General features: G+C 37.7%; 1 protein-coding gene across 1 annotated transcript; it reads right to left on the bottom strand.

Moving 5' to 3' along the window:
- Positions 1-8,150: 8,150 nt before the first annotated feature.
- Positions 8,151-9,146, bottom strand: LOC128100389 (olfactory receptor 1L4-like). The gene has a single exon (XM_052722495.1). It carries the CDS (start codon positions 9,144-9,146, stop codon positions 8,151-8,153), a length of 996 nt encoding a protein of 331 aa, XP_052578455.1.
- Positions 9,147-18,657: the final 9,511 nt, after the last annotated feature.

Raw genomic sequence — 18,657 nt, 5'->3', positions numbered from 1 at the left:
TTTTTGTTTTTCCAAATGAAGTTGAGTATTGCTCTTTCTAGGTCTGTGAAGAATTGTTTTGGGATTTTGATGGGGATTGCATTGAATCTGTAGATTGCTTTTGGTAAGATTGCCATTTTTACTGTGTTAATTCTACCTATCCATGAGCATGGGAGTGTAGCATGAATCTTAAAAGGTCTTATTAATAAAATCAAACCTGATGCCAGTTATTGGGGTAAATGCTGTAAGATCAGAGAAACAGAACAAGCCATAGCCACCTCACCTTGCCAGTTCCTCAGCTGATCCTATTTCCTCAGACTGGAAGCCTCTGAGTCCTCATCCAAATGCATCTCAGCTGAACTGCTTCTCGAAAGCCTAAAAGCTTAACCAGGCTAGTTCCTAGTCCTCACGCCTTATATACCTTTTTGCTCCCTGCCATCACTTCCTGGGATTAAAGGCGTGAGTCATCATGCCTGACTGTTTCCAGTGTGGCTTTAAACTCACAGAGATCCAGATGGATCTCTGCCTCCCAAGTGACAGGATTAAAGGCGTGTGTGCCACAATTTTCTGGCCTCTATATCTACTGGTTGTTCTGTTCTCTGATTCCATATAAGTTTATTAGGGTGCACAGTATTTTGGGGAACACAATATCACCACATGGGAGATCTTTCCATTTTCCAATATCCTCTTCAATTTCTTTCTTCAGAGACTTAAAGTTCTTGTTATACAGGTCCTTCATTTGCTTAGAGTTACCCCAAGGTATTTTATATTATTTGTGGCTATTGTAAAGGGTGATGTTTCTCGGATTTCTTTCTCAGCCTTTTTATCATTTGTATATAGGAGGGCTGCTGATTTTTTTTGAGTTAATCTTGTATCGTGCCACATCATTGAAGGTATTTATCAGCTGTAGGAGTTCCTTAGTCGCATTTTTGGGGTCACTTATATATACATCTACAAATAGTGAAAGTTTGATGCTAATTGGCCAGTAGCCAGGCAGGAAATATAGTATAGGTGGAATAAGGAGAGAGGAGAATTCTGGGAAGTGGAAGGCTGAGTCAGGAGATGCTGCCAGCTGCCGCCACCACCATGAGAAGTATGATGTAAAGATACTGGTAAGCCATGAACCACATGGCAAGGTATAGATTTATAGAAATGGGTTAATTTAAGAACTACATAGCAAGAAGCCTGCCACAGTCATAAAGTTTATAAATAATATAAGTCTCTGTGTGTTTACTTGGGTCTGAGTGGCTGCAGGAGCTGGGTGGAAACAGAAAAACTCCAACTACATTTTTACTTCTTTCTTTCCAATTTGTATCCCCTTGATGTCCTTTTGTTGTCTTATTGCTCTAGTTAGAACTTCAATTACTATATTGAACAAATATGGGGAGAGCAGTTGGCCTTGTCTTGTTCTTGATTTTAGTGAAATCATTTTGAGTTTCTCCCCATTTAGTTTGATGTTGGCTGTTGACTTGCTCTAAATTGCCTTTATTATGTTTAGGTATGTTCCCTGTATTCCTGATCTCTCCAAGACCTTTATCATGAAGGGGTGTTGGATTTTGTCAAAGGACTTTTCAGCATCTAATGAAATGATCATGTGGTTTTTTTTCTTTCAGTTTGTTTGACAGACTTTTCTTTGTTGAACCAAACTTGCATCTCTGGGGTAAGGCCTACTTAATCATGGTAGATAATTGTCTTGATGTGTTCTTGGAGTCTGTTTGCCAATATTTTATTGAATACTTTTGCATCAATGTTCATGAGAGAGATTGGTCTGTAATTCTCTTTCTTTGTTGCATCTTTGTGTGGCTTGGGAATCAGAGTAACTGTAGTCTCATAAAAGGAGTGTGGTAATGTTCCTTCTGTTTCTATTGTGTGGAACAATTTGAAGAGTACTGGTATTAACTCTTCTTTGAAGATCTGGTAGAATTATGCTTTGAAACCATCTGGTCCTGGGCTTTTTTGGTTGGGAGACTTTCATGACCATTTCTATTTCCTTAAGGGTTATTGATTTATTTAAATTGTTTATCTGGTCTTGATTTAACTTTGGTATGTGGTACCTATCCAGAAAATTGTCCATTTCTTTTAGATTTTCCAATTTTGTGGAGTACAGGCTTTTGAAGTATGACCTGATGATTCTCTAGATTTCCTCATTGTCAGTTGTTATTTCTCCCTTTTCATTTCTGATTTTGTTAATTTGCATGTTCTCTCTCTGCCTTTTGGTTAGCCTAGATAAGGCCTTGTCTACTGTGTTGATTTTCTCAAAGAACCAACTCTTTGTTTCATTGATTCTTTGTATTGTTCTCTTTGTTTCTATTTTATTGATATCAGCTCTCATTTTGATTATTTTCTGGTGTCTATTCCTTCTGGGTGACTTTTAAGTCACTAGTGGAAGATTTCTCCAACTTCTTTATGTGGGCAAAGCAACCTCTGGAGGCATCACAATCCCTGACTTCAAGCTCTACTATAGAACTAAAGAAAAAAAAACAGCTTGGTACTGGCATGAGAAGTGACATGTGGACCAAAGGAATCAAATTGAAGACCCTGACAATAATTCGCACACCTATGAACACCTAAATTTTGACAAAGAAGTCAAAAATGTACAATGGAAAAAAGAAAGTATCTTCAACAAATTGTGCTGGCATAACTGGATGTCAACATGTAGAAGGCTGAAAATAGATCCATATCTGTCACCATGCACAAAATTTAAGTTCAAGTGCATTAAAGACCTCAGCATAAATCCAGTTACTCTGAACCTGATAGAAGAGAAAGCCGGAAGTAGTCTTGAACACATTGGCACCAGAGATCACTTCCTAAATATAACACCAGTAGCACAGACACTGAGAGAAACAATTAATAAGTGGGACCTCTTGAAACTGAGAAGCTTTTGTAGGACAAAGGACACGGTCAACAAGACAAAAAGACAGCCTACAGAATGGGAAAAGATTTTCACCAACCCCACATCTGACAGAGGGCTGATATCCAGAACATATAAAGAACTCAAGAAATGGGACATCAAAGTACCCAACAATACAATTTAAAAATGAGCTATAGAGCTAAACAGAGAATTCTCAACAGAAGAAGCTCAAATGGTGAAAGACATTTAAGGAAATGCTCAACATCCTTAGTCATCAGGGAAATGCAAATCAAAATGACTCTGAGATACTCTGACTCTTACACCTCTCACAATGGCTATGATAAAAAACACTGAAGACAGCTTATGTTGGAGAGGATGTGGAGCAAGGGGAACACTCCTACACCGTTGGTGGAAATGCAAACTTGTACAACCACTTTGGAAATCAGTAGCAGTTTCTTAGAAAATTGGGAATAAATCTTCCTCAAGACCTAGCTATACCACTCTTGGGCATAAACCCAAGGAATGCTCAATCATACCACAAGTACATATGCTCAACTATGTTCATGGCAGCATTATTTGTAATAGCCAGAACTTGGAAACAACCTAGATGCCCTTCAACTGAAGAATGGATAAACAAAACATAGTACATACACACAATGGAGTACTACTCAGCAGAGAAAAACAATGACATCATGAGGTTTGCAGGCAAATGGATGGAACTAGAAAAAATCATTCTGAGTGAGGTAACCCAGACTCAGAAAGACAAACATGGTATGTACTCACTCATCAGTGGATACTAGATGTAAAGCAAAGGATAACCAGACTGCAGCTCACAACTCCAGGGAGGCTACCTAGTAAAGAGGACCCTAAGAAAGACATAGGGATCTCCCAATAACACAGAAATAGATGAGATCTACATGAGCAAACTGGGGGTGGGAGGAGAAATGAAGGGCAAGGGTTGGAGGAAAGAGAGCTTAGGGGAGAGGGAGGTCCCAACTGGATCAGCAGCAGAGTGGGAGAATGGAGAGGGAGATACCATGATGAATGAAGACCCCAGGGGAATAGGAAGAAGCAGAGTGCTAGAGAGGTTCCTAGAAATCCACAAAGATACCTCCACTTTAGACTACTGGCAATGGTCAAGAGAGTGCCTGAGCTGACCTGCTCTGGTGATCAGATGGCCAAATACCCTGGCTGTCATGATAGAACTCTCATCCAGTGTCTGATGGAAGTGGATGCAGAGATCCACAGTCGAGCCCCAGGTGGAGATCCAGGAGTCCAATCGGCGAGAGAGAGGAGGGATTGTATGAGCAAGAGATATTGAGTCCATGATTGGAAAAAGCACAGGGACAAATAGCCATACTAGTGGAAGTGAATGAACTATGAACCAATGGTGGAAGAACCCCCATGGAACTGGACCAGTCCCTCTGAATAAGTGATACAGTTGATTAGCTTGAACTGTTTGGGAGGCCCCCAGGCAGTGGAGCCAGGACCTGTCCTTGGTACATGGACTGACTTTTTGTAGTCTGGGGCCTATGCTGGGACATTTTGCTTAGCCTTGGTGTAGGGAGGAAAGGACTGGACCTGCTTCAGCTGAGTCTACCAGGCTGGGCTGACTCCCCAGGGGAGACCTTGCCTTGGAGGAGGTGGGAATGGAGGATGGATTGGGGGGAGTGTTTGGGGGAGGGAGGAAGGATGGGGGGGGATCTGTGGCTGATATGTGAAATTAAGTTACTTATAAAATAAAAATACTATTAAAAAAAATTGGGTATAGATCCAAACAGAGAATTCTCAAGAGACTCTCAAATGGCTAAGAACCACTTAAAGAAATGTTCAAAATCATTAGCCATCAGGGAAATGCAAATCAAAATATCTCAGAGAGTCCATCTAACATTTGTCGGAATGGCTAAAATCAAAAATACTAGTGAAAGCTTATGTTGGAGAGGATGTGGAGCAAGAAGAACAAGACTTCATTGATGCTGGGAGTGCAAAATTGTACAGCCACTTTTAAATCAATATGGTAGTTTCTCAGAAAATTGGAAATTAATCTACCTCAAGATCCAGCTATACCACTTTTGGGCATATACCCAAAAGTGCTCCATCCTATCACAGGGACACTTGCTGGACTATGTTCATGCAGCTTTATTTGTAAGACCCAGAACCTGGGAATAACCTAGCTATCCCTTAACCAAGGAGTTAATTTTTAAAATTAATTTAAATTTAAATAAAAATTAAATTTAAAATGTGGTATATTTACACAATAGAGTATTACTCAGCTGTTAAGAACATCAGAAAATTTGCTGGCAAATGGATGGAACTAGAAAAAAAATCATCCTGAGTGAGGTAACCCAGACCCAGAAAGACAAACATGGCATTACTCACTCATAAGTGGATATTAGATGTAAAATAAAGAATAACTATGCTACAATCCATACACCTAGAGAAAGAGAGACTAGGCAACAAGGAGGGTTCAACGTCCAGATATCCCTGGGATGGGGAAATAGAAGAGATTTCATGAGTGGTCTGTGGGCAGGTGGGGATGGGAACATGAGTGATCAGGTTGGGGGGATGGAGGGGCATAAGGGACTACTGGAAAGGGGCACATATCAGGATCAGGTAGAAAACTGGCATAAGGCACCTCCCAGGAATCTACAAGGATGACCCCAGTCAAGACTCCTTGCAATAGTGGATACATAGCTTGAACTGGCCATCTCCTGTGACCAGGCAAGACTTCCTATGGAGGGAGTAGTGGGATACCAATCCAACCACATAACCTTCGACCTTCAGTCTGTCCTACCTATGGGATGTGCTGGGGTAAATGTGGCCTACAGATTGAGAGAGTGGTCAGCCAATGACTGGTCTGTCCTAAATCCCATGCCAGGAGAGGAAGCCCACTCTTGACACTGCCTGTTGTACCAGAACCCACAAGCTGGATGACCCAGAGACCTAGGATAGAACCAAACACAACTAGAGAAAAAATATTGTCAATGTAATGATGCCTAAAGGTATTCTGCTATAGTCATAGATTGGTGCCTAGCCAATCAAAGAGGCTTCATTCAGCATATGATGGAAACAATGCAGACTCACAGCCAAACATTAGGCAGAGCTTGGGGAATCCTGAAGAAGAGCAGGAGATAGGATAGTAGGAGCCAGAGGAGTCAAGGACACCACGAGAAAACCCACAGAATCAACTAATCTGGGCTCATAGAGGCTCACAGAGACAGAATGGACAACCAGGGAGCCTGCATAGGGCTGACCTAGGTACTTTGAATATATTGTGGTTGTATAGCTTGGTCCTCTTGTGGAACTCCTAACATTGATAGCAAAGGCTATCTCTGACACTTTTGCTGGCTTTTGGGACCCTACACCTCATACTAGGTTGCCTTTTCCAGACTTAATACATGGGAAAGTGCTTAGTCATACTGCAACTTGATATGCCATGTTTTCTTGATATCATGGGAGGTCTGCCATTTCCTGAACTGAAATGGAGCAGGAGTCGATTGCAGGATGGGAAGAGAAGTGGGTTGGGTCAGGGGACTGGAGGAGAGGAGAGGTGGGAAATTGTGACAGGAATGTAAAATTAATTAGTTAATTCATTAAAAATTATAGTAAGGATGATGAAATGTAGATTTCCACAGTTGAGAGCTTCTGGTGGGGGTGCAAGAAGGGAAGGATTCAGTTTCTTTTAAGGGCTGGCCACTGGAAGTCTGACCATGCTCCAGTGAGTAGACGGGCAGCACAAATTGGACTTTTTTTCCTTTTTCTTCTTTTTGGATTTTGTCAAAGTTTTTTTTCTGTGTTTCATGAAATGAGCATGTGATTTCAGCCTTTGAGTCTATTTATGTGATAGATGACATTTACGCATTTACATACAATGATCCTTCCATGTGTTTTAGGAATGAATTCAACTTGATTGTGATGGATGAACTTTTCATTTTCTTATTTGAAATCTTTTGAGAATTTCATACAAGAGTACTATATTTACATCATTTCCTCCTCTCTCTCTTCCCCTTCCAACTTGTTACCCCTACTATCTCTCAAATTCATGACAGACAGATAGATAGGTAGATGATAGGTAGATAGATAGATGATATATAGATAGATAGATAAATTGATAATGATAGATATATAGATGATAGATGGATAGATAGATAGATAGATAGATAGATAGATAGATAGATAGATAGATAGACATAGGTAGATAGATGATAGATAGATTGACTGATTGATAATGGTAGATATATAGATGATAGATGGATAGATAAATAGATGATAGATAGATTGATTGACTGATTGATAATGATAGACATATAGATAATAGATAGATAGATAGATAGATAGATAGATAGATAGATAGATAGATAGATAGATAGATGATAGATAGATAATCCCCTGAGTCCATTTGGTGTGGCTTATATTCACACTTATTTAAGGATGACCCCTTGAGTTTGGATAACCAATAAAGGAACTCATACATGAACATCTCTGCATCTCTTCATATATGGCTGTGGCCTTATGAAATTTCACTCATCTCCATCCACTTTGACATTTTAGTGATTATGCCAGACTTGTTTAGGAAACCTTATTGTTAAGGCTTCGTGGTACAGCTTTCCTGTAATGTCTAGAAGATATTATCTCCTGATCCTCTGGCCCTTACAGTCTGTCTATTCCTCTCTTCTGTGATTTTCCCTGAACCCTCCATGTCAGATTGTGTTGTAGATGCGTTAGTTGGGGCTGAGTACTCCATAGTCACTATTCTCTGCGTTTTGTTATCAGTGACCTATACTACATTCTATGGAGCGGAAAACAGATAAAAATGGAATAATTCAGTCACTACAAGCATTTGACATGTTTTTACTGTGAAAGGACAGGTTGTTGGAAAAAGAGATTATTAAAATATTCAGACAGTGCTACCTATTCCATTATTTATGCGAAATTCACTCCTCTGAGTAACAGATATAATTTGCATCAGTTATTCTCTGAAAGACTATATTTGGAAAACCACCACTAAAACGATGAGAGTTCTATACGCCACACTGATTTAAAAAATTGCCTTAGTATTCTCCAGGTTACATGCTACATAAAAAAAAAAAAAAACATTTGGGTTTAATGATTTTAAAGAATATTCTCTTTGAGAATATTAAAGAATACTCCCAATGAGATGAGATTCTCAGTCAGTCAAAAGAGTCCAGAACCATCTATTCAGAAATCCACTTCTTTCCTAATCCAACCAAGAGGGTGTTGATAGCAAAGACTATTCCACAGGAATATGATTCATAGACACTATTAAGAGAACACCTCACCTATCTGCAGTGTTTTCAGACTAACCCTTGCTTCTCAGGAGGTGTGCTGGCATTCTTTGTTTTCCTGAGAGCCAGGCTGGAAGTTTCCTGAGATGCAGTTTCCTAAAAAGCCTCCAAAGAGCTCGTTTAACTTCCTGGTTCCTGAGGCTGTAGATAACTGGATTTAACATAGGAGCAATGAGCGTGTAGAAGATGGCAACTTGACGGTCTTGTTTTAGGTTGTAGTTAGATGATGGTTTGAGGTACATGTGAACCAAAGAACCAAATAGAAACATTACAACAAGGACATGAGAGCCGCAGGTAGACAGAGCTTTCTGCAGGGCAGCAACTGAGTGCATTCGAGCTATGGCAACACCTATGCAGACATAGGAGCCAAAAATGAAGAAGAAGGGGCTGACCACCACAGCTACACCCTCAGTGAAGATTAACATTTCATTGACCAATGGTCGAGTGCAGGAGAGCTTCAGCAGAGGAGTGATGTCACAGAAGAAGTGAGTGACCTGGTTGCCACAGAAGCTTAAACGAGTGACCAGCACACTGTACAGGAGACTGTTAAGGCTGACCACCACCCATGAGGTCAATGTTATTCTCAGACAGAGGCTATGGCTGACAATGGCAGAGTATCTTAAAGGGTCACAGATGGCAACATAGCGGTCATATGCCATGGCAGCCAGCAAGTGAACTTCCATGCTGCCCACTGCCATAAAGAAGAACAGCTGTACCATGCAGCAGTTATAGGAAATGCTTCTATGCACAGACAGTGTGTGCACGAGCATCTGAGGAACCGTGATGGTTGTTAGAGATATGTCAATCAAGGAAAGCTGGCTGAGAAGGAAATACATGGGCGTCTGAAGCTTGGGGTCTGAGCAAGCAACAAGTACTAGTAGGGTATTGCCCATAACTGCCATCAGGTACATGACAAGGACAACTCCAAAAATAACTGGCTGCATCTCTGGCCTGCTGGACAAGCCCAACAACACAAATTCAGTCACTTCTGTTCTGTTTTTAGTGGCCATAAGTCATGCTCTACATCACCTGCAAAGATGTAAGATTGGAGCTGTAAAAAGAAGAGAAAGATGTCAAAGCTCAACCTCATCATAAACATCTGCATCCTAGATGGGGAAATTGGGTACCTTAGTGAAACCTGTGCTTGATAATTAAAAATTCTTTCATAAACCTTAAAAATACAGATAAGCGACTCTGGAGTGAAGATCTTGTTCTACCTCAGAGCATCAAGAAACTCAGTTTTGTTCTTCTGGAAACTGTGTTGTGTTCCATTAAATCAACTACACTTATTTAGGACATGAGTAGATGAGTAGAATAAGCTCTGACTTTATTAATGTCTATTTTTTCCACAGGATTGGATTCTCACACCTTTTCAAGTCAAAAGTTCAATTCAAACAGGAAAGAAGTACACCAACCTTTCTATACCGCTTTACAAAAAAAGACATTTGAATAACATAATATGCTCATAACTAAGTATGAGAAAAATCATTTTATAGTAAATGTAACTGTTGAAGAACAAAAGATCAAAGGGCCCTTACCCTAGGCTTGCCTGCCTCTGTGTTTAGTCTCGGGCTCTCAGTGGTCTGGACTTCCATGCTTCTGGAAAATACGCTGCCAACTTATATACACGCATTTGATGTTTGTGTTTGTGTGTAATCAACTTAAGATCTCTTTTAGCCTTCTAAAAAATTTGAAATTTCATCCTTTTTAAGTATCTCACTCTTCCCTTTCCTCAATTTTTAATAATCATTTTAGTTCTTTGATTTTTTTTGCTTCATATACTTTATTCTATGTATTCACAAAACTTTAATTAATATAACAATGGTAGCAGACGTTCTCAGTCTTTGAGTGTCAAGAGTATTTTCATTATATAAGAATTCACACCTGATGGTTAAAACTATTACTTTTTATTTCTTATCTAAAATTGATTTTAATAAGTTTACTTCTAGTCAGTCTTCCATTCATTTTCTAAGTTTCTTCCTGGTATTATTTTAGAATGTTTATCCTATGCATCTCTGAACTCTATACATATTGCTTCATGTAGTATTTTTAGTAAATCTGTGGTGAGTGAATATGAGAATGTTAAATTTAAAGGTGTGTGCCCCTCTTCAATTCTGAAAAAGTTTCTTATAAAAAATTTCTTAAATTTTTCCCTAGCAAGTGTTCTAAAACTCTTGATAATTGGTCCTTAAGCCATTTTGATATACATTTTTTTCTCAATTTTTCTAGGTATATCTTGAATTGTATTCCTAAAATTGGCATTTATTTTGTTCTTGAAATCCTGTTTGTTTTCTCATGAGCTCATTGTTTTATTTTCCTTTACTGTTCCATACTATTTTAGTATGGGAACAATTCTGAAAGCATACATTTTTAATTTTTAAATTTTATTTTAAGAAATTTTCATTATTGAACACAGTTTTAATTTCATTATGGCTCCAGATATACACTCAAAAGGCTCCATATCCTACCACAGAGATACCTATACATCCTTGCTTAGTGTTGCTCTAGTCACAATAGCAAAGAGATGGAAATAGCCTACATGTCCATATAGAGATAAACAGATAGCAAAAATACCATATACATTTGCAGTTGGATTATATTAAGCTATAAAGAAAAGTGGAATTGAGAATGCATGTCTTTGTACATCCCTTGATGTCTTGAGAGATTGGCTTATTCTTGCATCAGTTATGTGGTTCTTTAAATGTTGGCTATTTTCTTTTATGCTGCTGGTTTGCCAGTTGTGTGTGTGTGTGTGTGTGTGTGTGTGTGTGTGTGTGTGTGTGTGTGTGTGTGTGTTTGTGTACACGCCTTCATTTTGTTTGTTCAACATAGCTTTTGTCAAAAATATATGGACAAAAGGGTTTATTCCATGACTCACTATGTCACACTACAGCTTCCATGATGATATTTTTCCCCATTTTTTCTTTTTTCTTTTTTCTCTTAAATTTTATTGGGGGAAGAGGCTGCAAGGACAGAGGGCAGACACTCAGCAACAAGAAATGAATGATATTCATATGCATGATGTGAAAGGCACAAAGAATAAATAAAAATGAAGTTAAAAAAGAATTTCTGATCTCTTAACATAACTAGTTCTTTGAGAATAACTAGAGTCATAAAAGAAGGAACATGAGAAGGTCTCAACCTAACCTGATTATCTTTTGCTCCTTTTCCATAAAAACATCAATGGACATACTATGTCTCTACTATTTCATCAGTATCTGAACATTTTGCAAGGGATCTCTTTGGGGCCTTGTTAATCTGAATTGTATTTCCAGTCTACTCACCCTCTTTTGTTGATGAATCACAAAGGCTGATTCTGAGGTGTATAATGAAGATCCTCTTTTGTTGTTGTTGTCTCAAAAACAGACCCTCCAAATGCTCACAAAATGAATTACAATTTCTGTCACATACTTCTGTGATCCAAGAACCATGAAATGTTTCTCCATATGTACCCGACTTGATCCCGTCACTACTTATTCCATCTCAACATTCATTCTTCACTCAAAGAACATTGTTATTATAATTGATAATTCCTTCATCTTATCTCTTGACTCTAATATTGTACCTTATTCTTATTCTCTTTGGCATTCTTGGTACGAATGTCATGGTATTTTCTATAAAATTAATATAATGTATTATTGTCTGTATCCTTTCCATTTACTTTAAGATAGGTTGTATGACCTTAGCCTCATTTTTCCTCTATGCCTAACATCACACACCAAGATAGATGTCTAGACAAATTAGTTTTCCCTCTTTCTCATAAAGCCCCATTTTTATGATTTTCCATAAAAGCTTTTCTGGAGGGCAGGCCACTGAAATGAAACAAGCTCATGTGACATTCACTCACTCTGGGACTCTGCTAACCCCAGGGGGCTCCAATTGTGGTCAGATGAAATATTAATGTGACTAATTTCACAAGTATCACTCTAAACAAGTAGTCCTAGAATTTACAAGGTTTCTTCTCCCTCTAACCTATTCCATACCCTATCCACACCTCTTAGCTGATTTTGATTTCTGCCATAATAAACTGCTCTAATGTACGTAAACTGCTACTAAAGTCACCAGAGAAGTAACAACCAGACATCAGGCTTCATGATAAGGGAATAACACAGATCTACCTGTGAGCTATCTTCTTAGAACTAGAAAGTGTCAATCTTACAGAATTTTCATCTAACAGAAAATACAAAATACAAATTAACACACTGTATCGAAATTGGGGATAAAAGATGAATCAAGAGTAGGAAATTGTTAAAAAAATAACATGATTCCTTCTATAAATAAATTCCAATAGATGGAGGGTTGAAGAAAGGAGGAAGAAGAAAGAAAGAACTGAATATTGTTGAGGAACTGATCTCAGTACATGAAACTCACATTAATCTTGATTTTTAAATATTAAAAAATCCCAGCATTGAAATGAAAGTCAAAATTTACTTTTAAAAATATGGCATGCATCAAAAAAACAGAAAAGTTTCTTAGGTTATTTAAGAAATAAACCTTAAATCTTAAAACCATCAATCATAGCCAGGCATAAAAGCACTCACCTTTCACCCCAGCACTTAGGAGGCAGGAGAAAGTGGATTTCAGTGAGTTGAGACCAGCCTGCTCTACACAGTGAGTTCCAAGATAATACATAGTGAGAACTTGTATTTTTTAAAAAAAGAACAAAACAAAACAAAAAACTACCAATTACACATTCAGATAAAAAATTACTCTGAAATTAACCCAAGAGTGGTTAATAGCACTTATAATAAGAGAAATGCAAGTTAATATCACAATGAAATATGTCACAGGTATTAGAATAATTATTGTTGAGCATTGGTTAGTGAGTTTGTGGAAAGAAACAACTCTTACACACAAGTTGGTAAGAATTTAAGTTAGTTGAGAAATTATGAAAAATAGCAAGGATGCTCCTCAAAAAATTAAAAATAGAATGACCATGTGGCTTTCATTTAGGTTAGAGTGAGAGGAGGGAAACAGGAAGAGCATAGGTGATCCTTACACCACAAAGTAGTTCTGAATGATGCTGCAATAGTTAATATATGCCATTATACATTTGTCAAGTTCAACAAATGTACAGGAGCGATCATAATGTGGATTTCAGAATTTCATGTGTCAGTAAATGGTTTTTTATAAAGAATTCAAACTTTTTCTTTATTCTTGAGAATTTCATGTGTATATAACAACGAGATATGATGTCTACTCCCTACTTCCCATTCCAACTAACCCCATGTCTCATTCAACAGTCTTCCTCCTAACTTGATGTCTTTCATTTTTTTTATAACCCACTAAGTACAGTGAGTGCTGCCCAAGTGTACATGGATGCGATGCCACCCATTTGGGTATAGGAATCCTACCAGCAACCTCATTCTCAAAAATAGTGTCTCTCTTAACCTCTCTCAACAACTGCCAATAGACAATAAGTTAATCTAGCCCATTTATGCTAAAATTTTGGCTAGCTTGATCTTGCACAGGTCTTGCACAGTGACCCTAACTGTTGTGAGTCCATGTGTAGCATAACTACATCATGTCTAGAAGATAGCATTTCACAACACTCCTCCCCATCTTTCTGCTTTGACATTCTTTCTGCTTCTTCTGTGATATTTCCTGAACCATGAGGAAGTGTTAATATATATAGTTTAGAGTTAAGCACATTCAATTATGACAAACATATTACTCTGGTTTAGGGAATTGATAGTGGAAAAGGCTGTGAATATGTAAGAAGAAAGAGTCTATGTCAATTCTACACTTTCTGTTTAATTTTTCTGTGCACCAAAATCTGTTCTAAAATCTTGTATCTTTAAATAAATAAATAAAAACTGAATACAGGGGACAATAGAAGAAAAATCATGATAAACCAAATAGTATATGGCTAGTTATTTAAAGGCATGTTCTTAGTTTTTAGTGAGATACAATTTTGAAAGAGCCATACAATTTTGAAACATGACAATTAGTTAAAGGAATGTAAAGGCATAAACTTCTAGATATCAAGACAAAATAGAACAAACTGTGATAGTTTAAAAAGATATGAGAAAATGCAACATAAAATATGATCACATACTGTCTCCAATCCCACTTCTGGTAGTAATCCAAAATATTAAGTGCATTCTTTATAATTACAATAGAAATTCAACATTAATTTCTAGAAATAAGTAAATAGTAGCATACAATTCAATGTCCATATAAATTCATTCCTAGCAGTTCTGGAAAGACAAGAAATCCAAGACTAGCAACAGTCTATTGAGGACTGATGTGCTGATTGCAGATGGTTTCTTTCCATTAAATTCTCACATGTCAGAAAGCAGAGGCAGGGTAACTATCCATATTTGCCTCTAGCCTCATTCATGAAAGCTCCAAGTTCATGGCCTACTTATCTACCCTAAATCCCCACCTCCTAATGCCATCACTTGAGGACAGAGGTTTTCAACATATTAATCTTGGGGTGACACTCCAGTCTATCACAGAGGATATTTTCTCTCCTTCATCTCAATTGAAAGGAGTTCCCCAGTAATGTCTGTATCCGGCCAGACAGCAGAAGCATTACTGTATAGCTATGTACAGAGCCATGGTTTATACTCCTGGCCTTGAATTTGGAGAGATACATAAAAATATTGCTCTTCTGATCCCCCAATGATGCTTCTCTGCTCACTGGTCAGTCATTGTGGAGACCTAGCCATCAGCCTACTGTCAGAGCAGCAAGATGTGTCTGGGGTGCTGAAGAGCTGAGGACAACTAACGCAGGAAGCTTGAAACTCAGAGCTGGATTTAATGCACGCACTATTTGGAAGCACGTTAGTTTCCTGTGTGCATATGCAGGATATAGTTAGTGAATGTGAAGACTGTTGATTAGAAAGTGGTATAAAATGGTGGGTGAAGATTTGATAAAAAAAAAAAAACTTTCCTGTCAGAATTTTCCTCTTCTGCCAAATCAGGGTAAGGTTGCTTCTCCACACTGAAACTTGAACGTGATAGTTTTTAAAGGTTCCTGTGACAATTATCACTAGAGCAATATTGTGACCACATGGTAAGTGTTTCTTAATACCATGCTAAGAATTCTGTAAATTTTATCTAAGTTGTTATTATGAAAATATGCATGATTGAGATGCTCTGGTCAATCTATATAGGATCAAAACAAACCCCAAAGTCAAGAATCTTGTAAAGGGATGTAGTTTGAATGTAACTGGTCCCATAAGCTCATAAGGAGTGGCATTACTAAAAAGTGTGGCCTTGTTGAAGGAAGTGTGTCACTGTGGTGCAGACTTTGAGGTCTCCTATGCACAAGCTATGCCCAGTGTCTCAGACCACTTTCTATTGCCTGGAGATCATGATGGTAATGGACTAAACTTCTGAAAATGTTAGTCACTCCAATTAAATGTTTTTCCTTTATAAGAGTTACCATGGTCATGGTGTCTCTTCACAGTAATAAAAACCCTAACTAAGACAATAAAGTATAAGGGAGTTATCAGAGATGAGAGAAAGATAAGGGTGGCTGGGGAAGAGATTAATTCAAATGCATAATATACACATATGAAATTGCCAAAGAACAAAATTAATCAGTAAAAAATAAACTAAAAATAAACATGTGAATTAAATACCTGTGTTCTCACAGCAGAATAATTTTTAGCAAATAAAACACACTGGAATCATGCTACTGAGTGTGTGACTCACTGACTAATAGTGCTATTACCAAGTAAAAAACGTTAGAAATGAACATCACCTGATACTACTAAAGCACAGGACTAGGGGATTCTGTCAGAAGCACCAGCGGAAGACAAAGAGGAAAAGGTAGAAGAATAAGGACAGAGAATGGAACGTATAGGAGGGAATAACCCAAGATGCAGGGGCAGGATTCCAGAGAAAAATGTATAATTTGGTGGGAGATAAAAAGAATAACTTTTTACTTACTGCTATGCAAATATCAAATCACCAAGTGAAAAAATAAGTTGCTGATAATGAGTGCTCAGGAATATATATACACACTGTTTTGTGATCAGCTGCCATGGGAAATAGTTCATAAATATATAACATAGTCCTTTCTGTTGTCAAGCATTAAAATTCAATTTCATAAATTATGTCAATGCACTTGAAAAAGTAGACAACAACAATGACAACTTTTTTTTACAGCTTAATAGTCTATAATGCACAGTCATATACAGAGTGGTAAACCTACAATACACTTATAAAGAAGGTAAACCAGCAAGACTCAGCAAAAACCTCAAAAAAAAGTAGTAATAAGGAAATGATAAAATTCAGCATTGAAGACTCAAAATCCAAAGGCTCTGGGTACATGTGTGCTAGTTTGCACAATGTGCTCCACTGTATTAACACTGTGAACTATGGTACAGATTGGAGGTCAGGAAGCATGTTAGTAATTTGCATGGAATGTGTTAAAGATCTAGACTTAGATGCAGCTAATGAGAAGTGAAAACTGAGTTCCATTTGGGGAGGCAATACAGTATACAAGTAAACAGGATTCTCAGTCTGTCAACAACTGCCTCTAGGCAATCAGTTATTCTCTCTATACCTCATGGGGGTAATAATAGAAGCTCTCAGTGAGGCATGGTGGCTGATGCCTGTAACCTTAGCACTAAGGAGACTGAGGCATCAAGAGCAGCACCAGTTCAAGATCAGACATGACCTTTTCTAAAAGACTAAAGCAAATATAAATCACTATCAACTATCTCTTAAGGTTTTGGGGATTAATAGATTAGTACAGGAGAGAACTAAAAACAATAACTGATGAATGCTGAGCACTGTGTGAGTTAGCCATTACTACTACTCAAATGGAAGAAGCTGGTACGAGGATTTTTAGGATGATTCAGTAAACTTCAAAGCACATGACACTGTCAAGACCAATGGTCTCAATTATAGCTACGTAACAGAATTATCTGGGGATTCTTTTTTAAATACCTATGCTTTACCTCATGCCAATTGAACACAGGTGTCTAGGTTTGGGGCCCAGACAGAATTATGAAGACTCATCATGTGATTGTGACACAGAGTAAATTGGAAAGCACCAGCACAGACAAAAAGAGGGAATGAGGGTGACTTGTTAGAACCTTACACCAATGATGCTTATGAAAATAAATATAAAGCATATATAATGAACCTATTGTGAGGACCTATTTCCCTAGATTATCATTAAAAGGTGATAGTAACTTAAAAGACTTGAAAAGCCATATGATGTTTTGATAGTGGACAAGTTCTGTGACAAAATGAGGTAAATATAGAGAAGTTCGCAAAGACTCGAAGTGAGGGAAGACTTGTCAGCCAAAAATCGAGCAATGATATCAAGAAGTTCAGGTGAATGAACAGTGCCATCTCACGAGAACAGACACATAAATGAAGTCTTTGCTCCCAACAAACTGTGTCAAAAATTGCTGCATGTACACTAATATTTGAGTAGTGGGAAAAATAGCTCGGAAGTGAATGGAGGAAATAAGGAGATTGAATTTAAATTGAGATGATCTCAGGCTTGAGGACAGCCCTGAGATAGGTAGGTCACCTACAAAAGAATATACGAATCAGAAAACTCAGGAAGTGGGGGAACAGGGAAGATGAAACCTTGGTTTGAGCAGTGATGTTGAAAGAGGCCAAAGTCATTCTATTTCTTTGGGTGACTCTAGAGTTCTTCTCACAAATTAGAAGTTACAGGAGTCCCGTGAATCCTCAGTAAAGGAAACATATCATTACAACATGCTTAAGTAAAGCTGCATCTCAGATGTACTGAAAGGCTAACATTTGATGCATGAAGATGAAAACTGAGACCATCAGAATGACCATGTTACTACACTAAGAGGTGCCAAAGCAGATGACAATTTCTTGCTACCAGAAAACTAAATCAAACCATTTTTCTTCATTATTCAAAGTTAGGATTTTTCTACAATGAAGTAATTATGTTATTTATACTTATCTATCTTTATTTTGTTTATAAAATAAATATTGAACATAATTTAAAATATATAAAGTGTAACTTCAGTTAGATGTTCACATTAGAGTGACCCATGGGCATTGAGGCAGACATATGAAATAGCAGAATTATAATTATCATTCCACACTCTCCACTGTATTTTTTCTTGTTCATTAACTAGAATAAGTAGTGAATTTGCCTAACCAGTTTATTGTTGTCTCTTCCTTCTATGTGTACCAACACATGCTATATGAAAGCATGCCACATTATACATCACTTTGGGTAACTCCACTGTGCTTGATTTAACTCATAATTTCATAATCTTATCTCGATATTCCTTAAAAACTCTGGAATCAAAGCAACCCAGGCTAGATGTCTAAAGATAATTGGCCTGATGAAAACATATGCGAGACATGTAAGTAAAGCAGCTCTCATCATATGTGGGGTTAGTGTGGAACGCTCATAGCTCTATCATAACACGTATTGGCATGAGCCAAATTAGGAGCAGCTTCAGTTCTGTAGGTTATTGCCTCCTCTTATCATCCCTCAAACCAGCCATGATCAAAATCAGCCCTTATCCATCCTCTTCTACCTAATATCTCAAAGCAGGCTCT

The sequence above is a fragment of the Peromyscus californicus genome, unplaced genomic scaffold, assembly GCF_007827085.1.
Source record: "Peromyscus californicus insignis strain IS unplaced genomic scaffold, ASM782708v3 Scaffold_7__1_contigs__length_154581171, whole genome shotgun sequence".
Classification (NCBI taxonomy): Eukaryota; Metazoa; Chordata; class Mammalia; order Rodentia; family Cricetidae; genus Peromyscus; species Peromyscus californicus.
The sequence above is the reverse complement of the archived record's forward strand: the minus strand, read 5'-3'. Positions and strand labels throughout refer to the sequence as shown.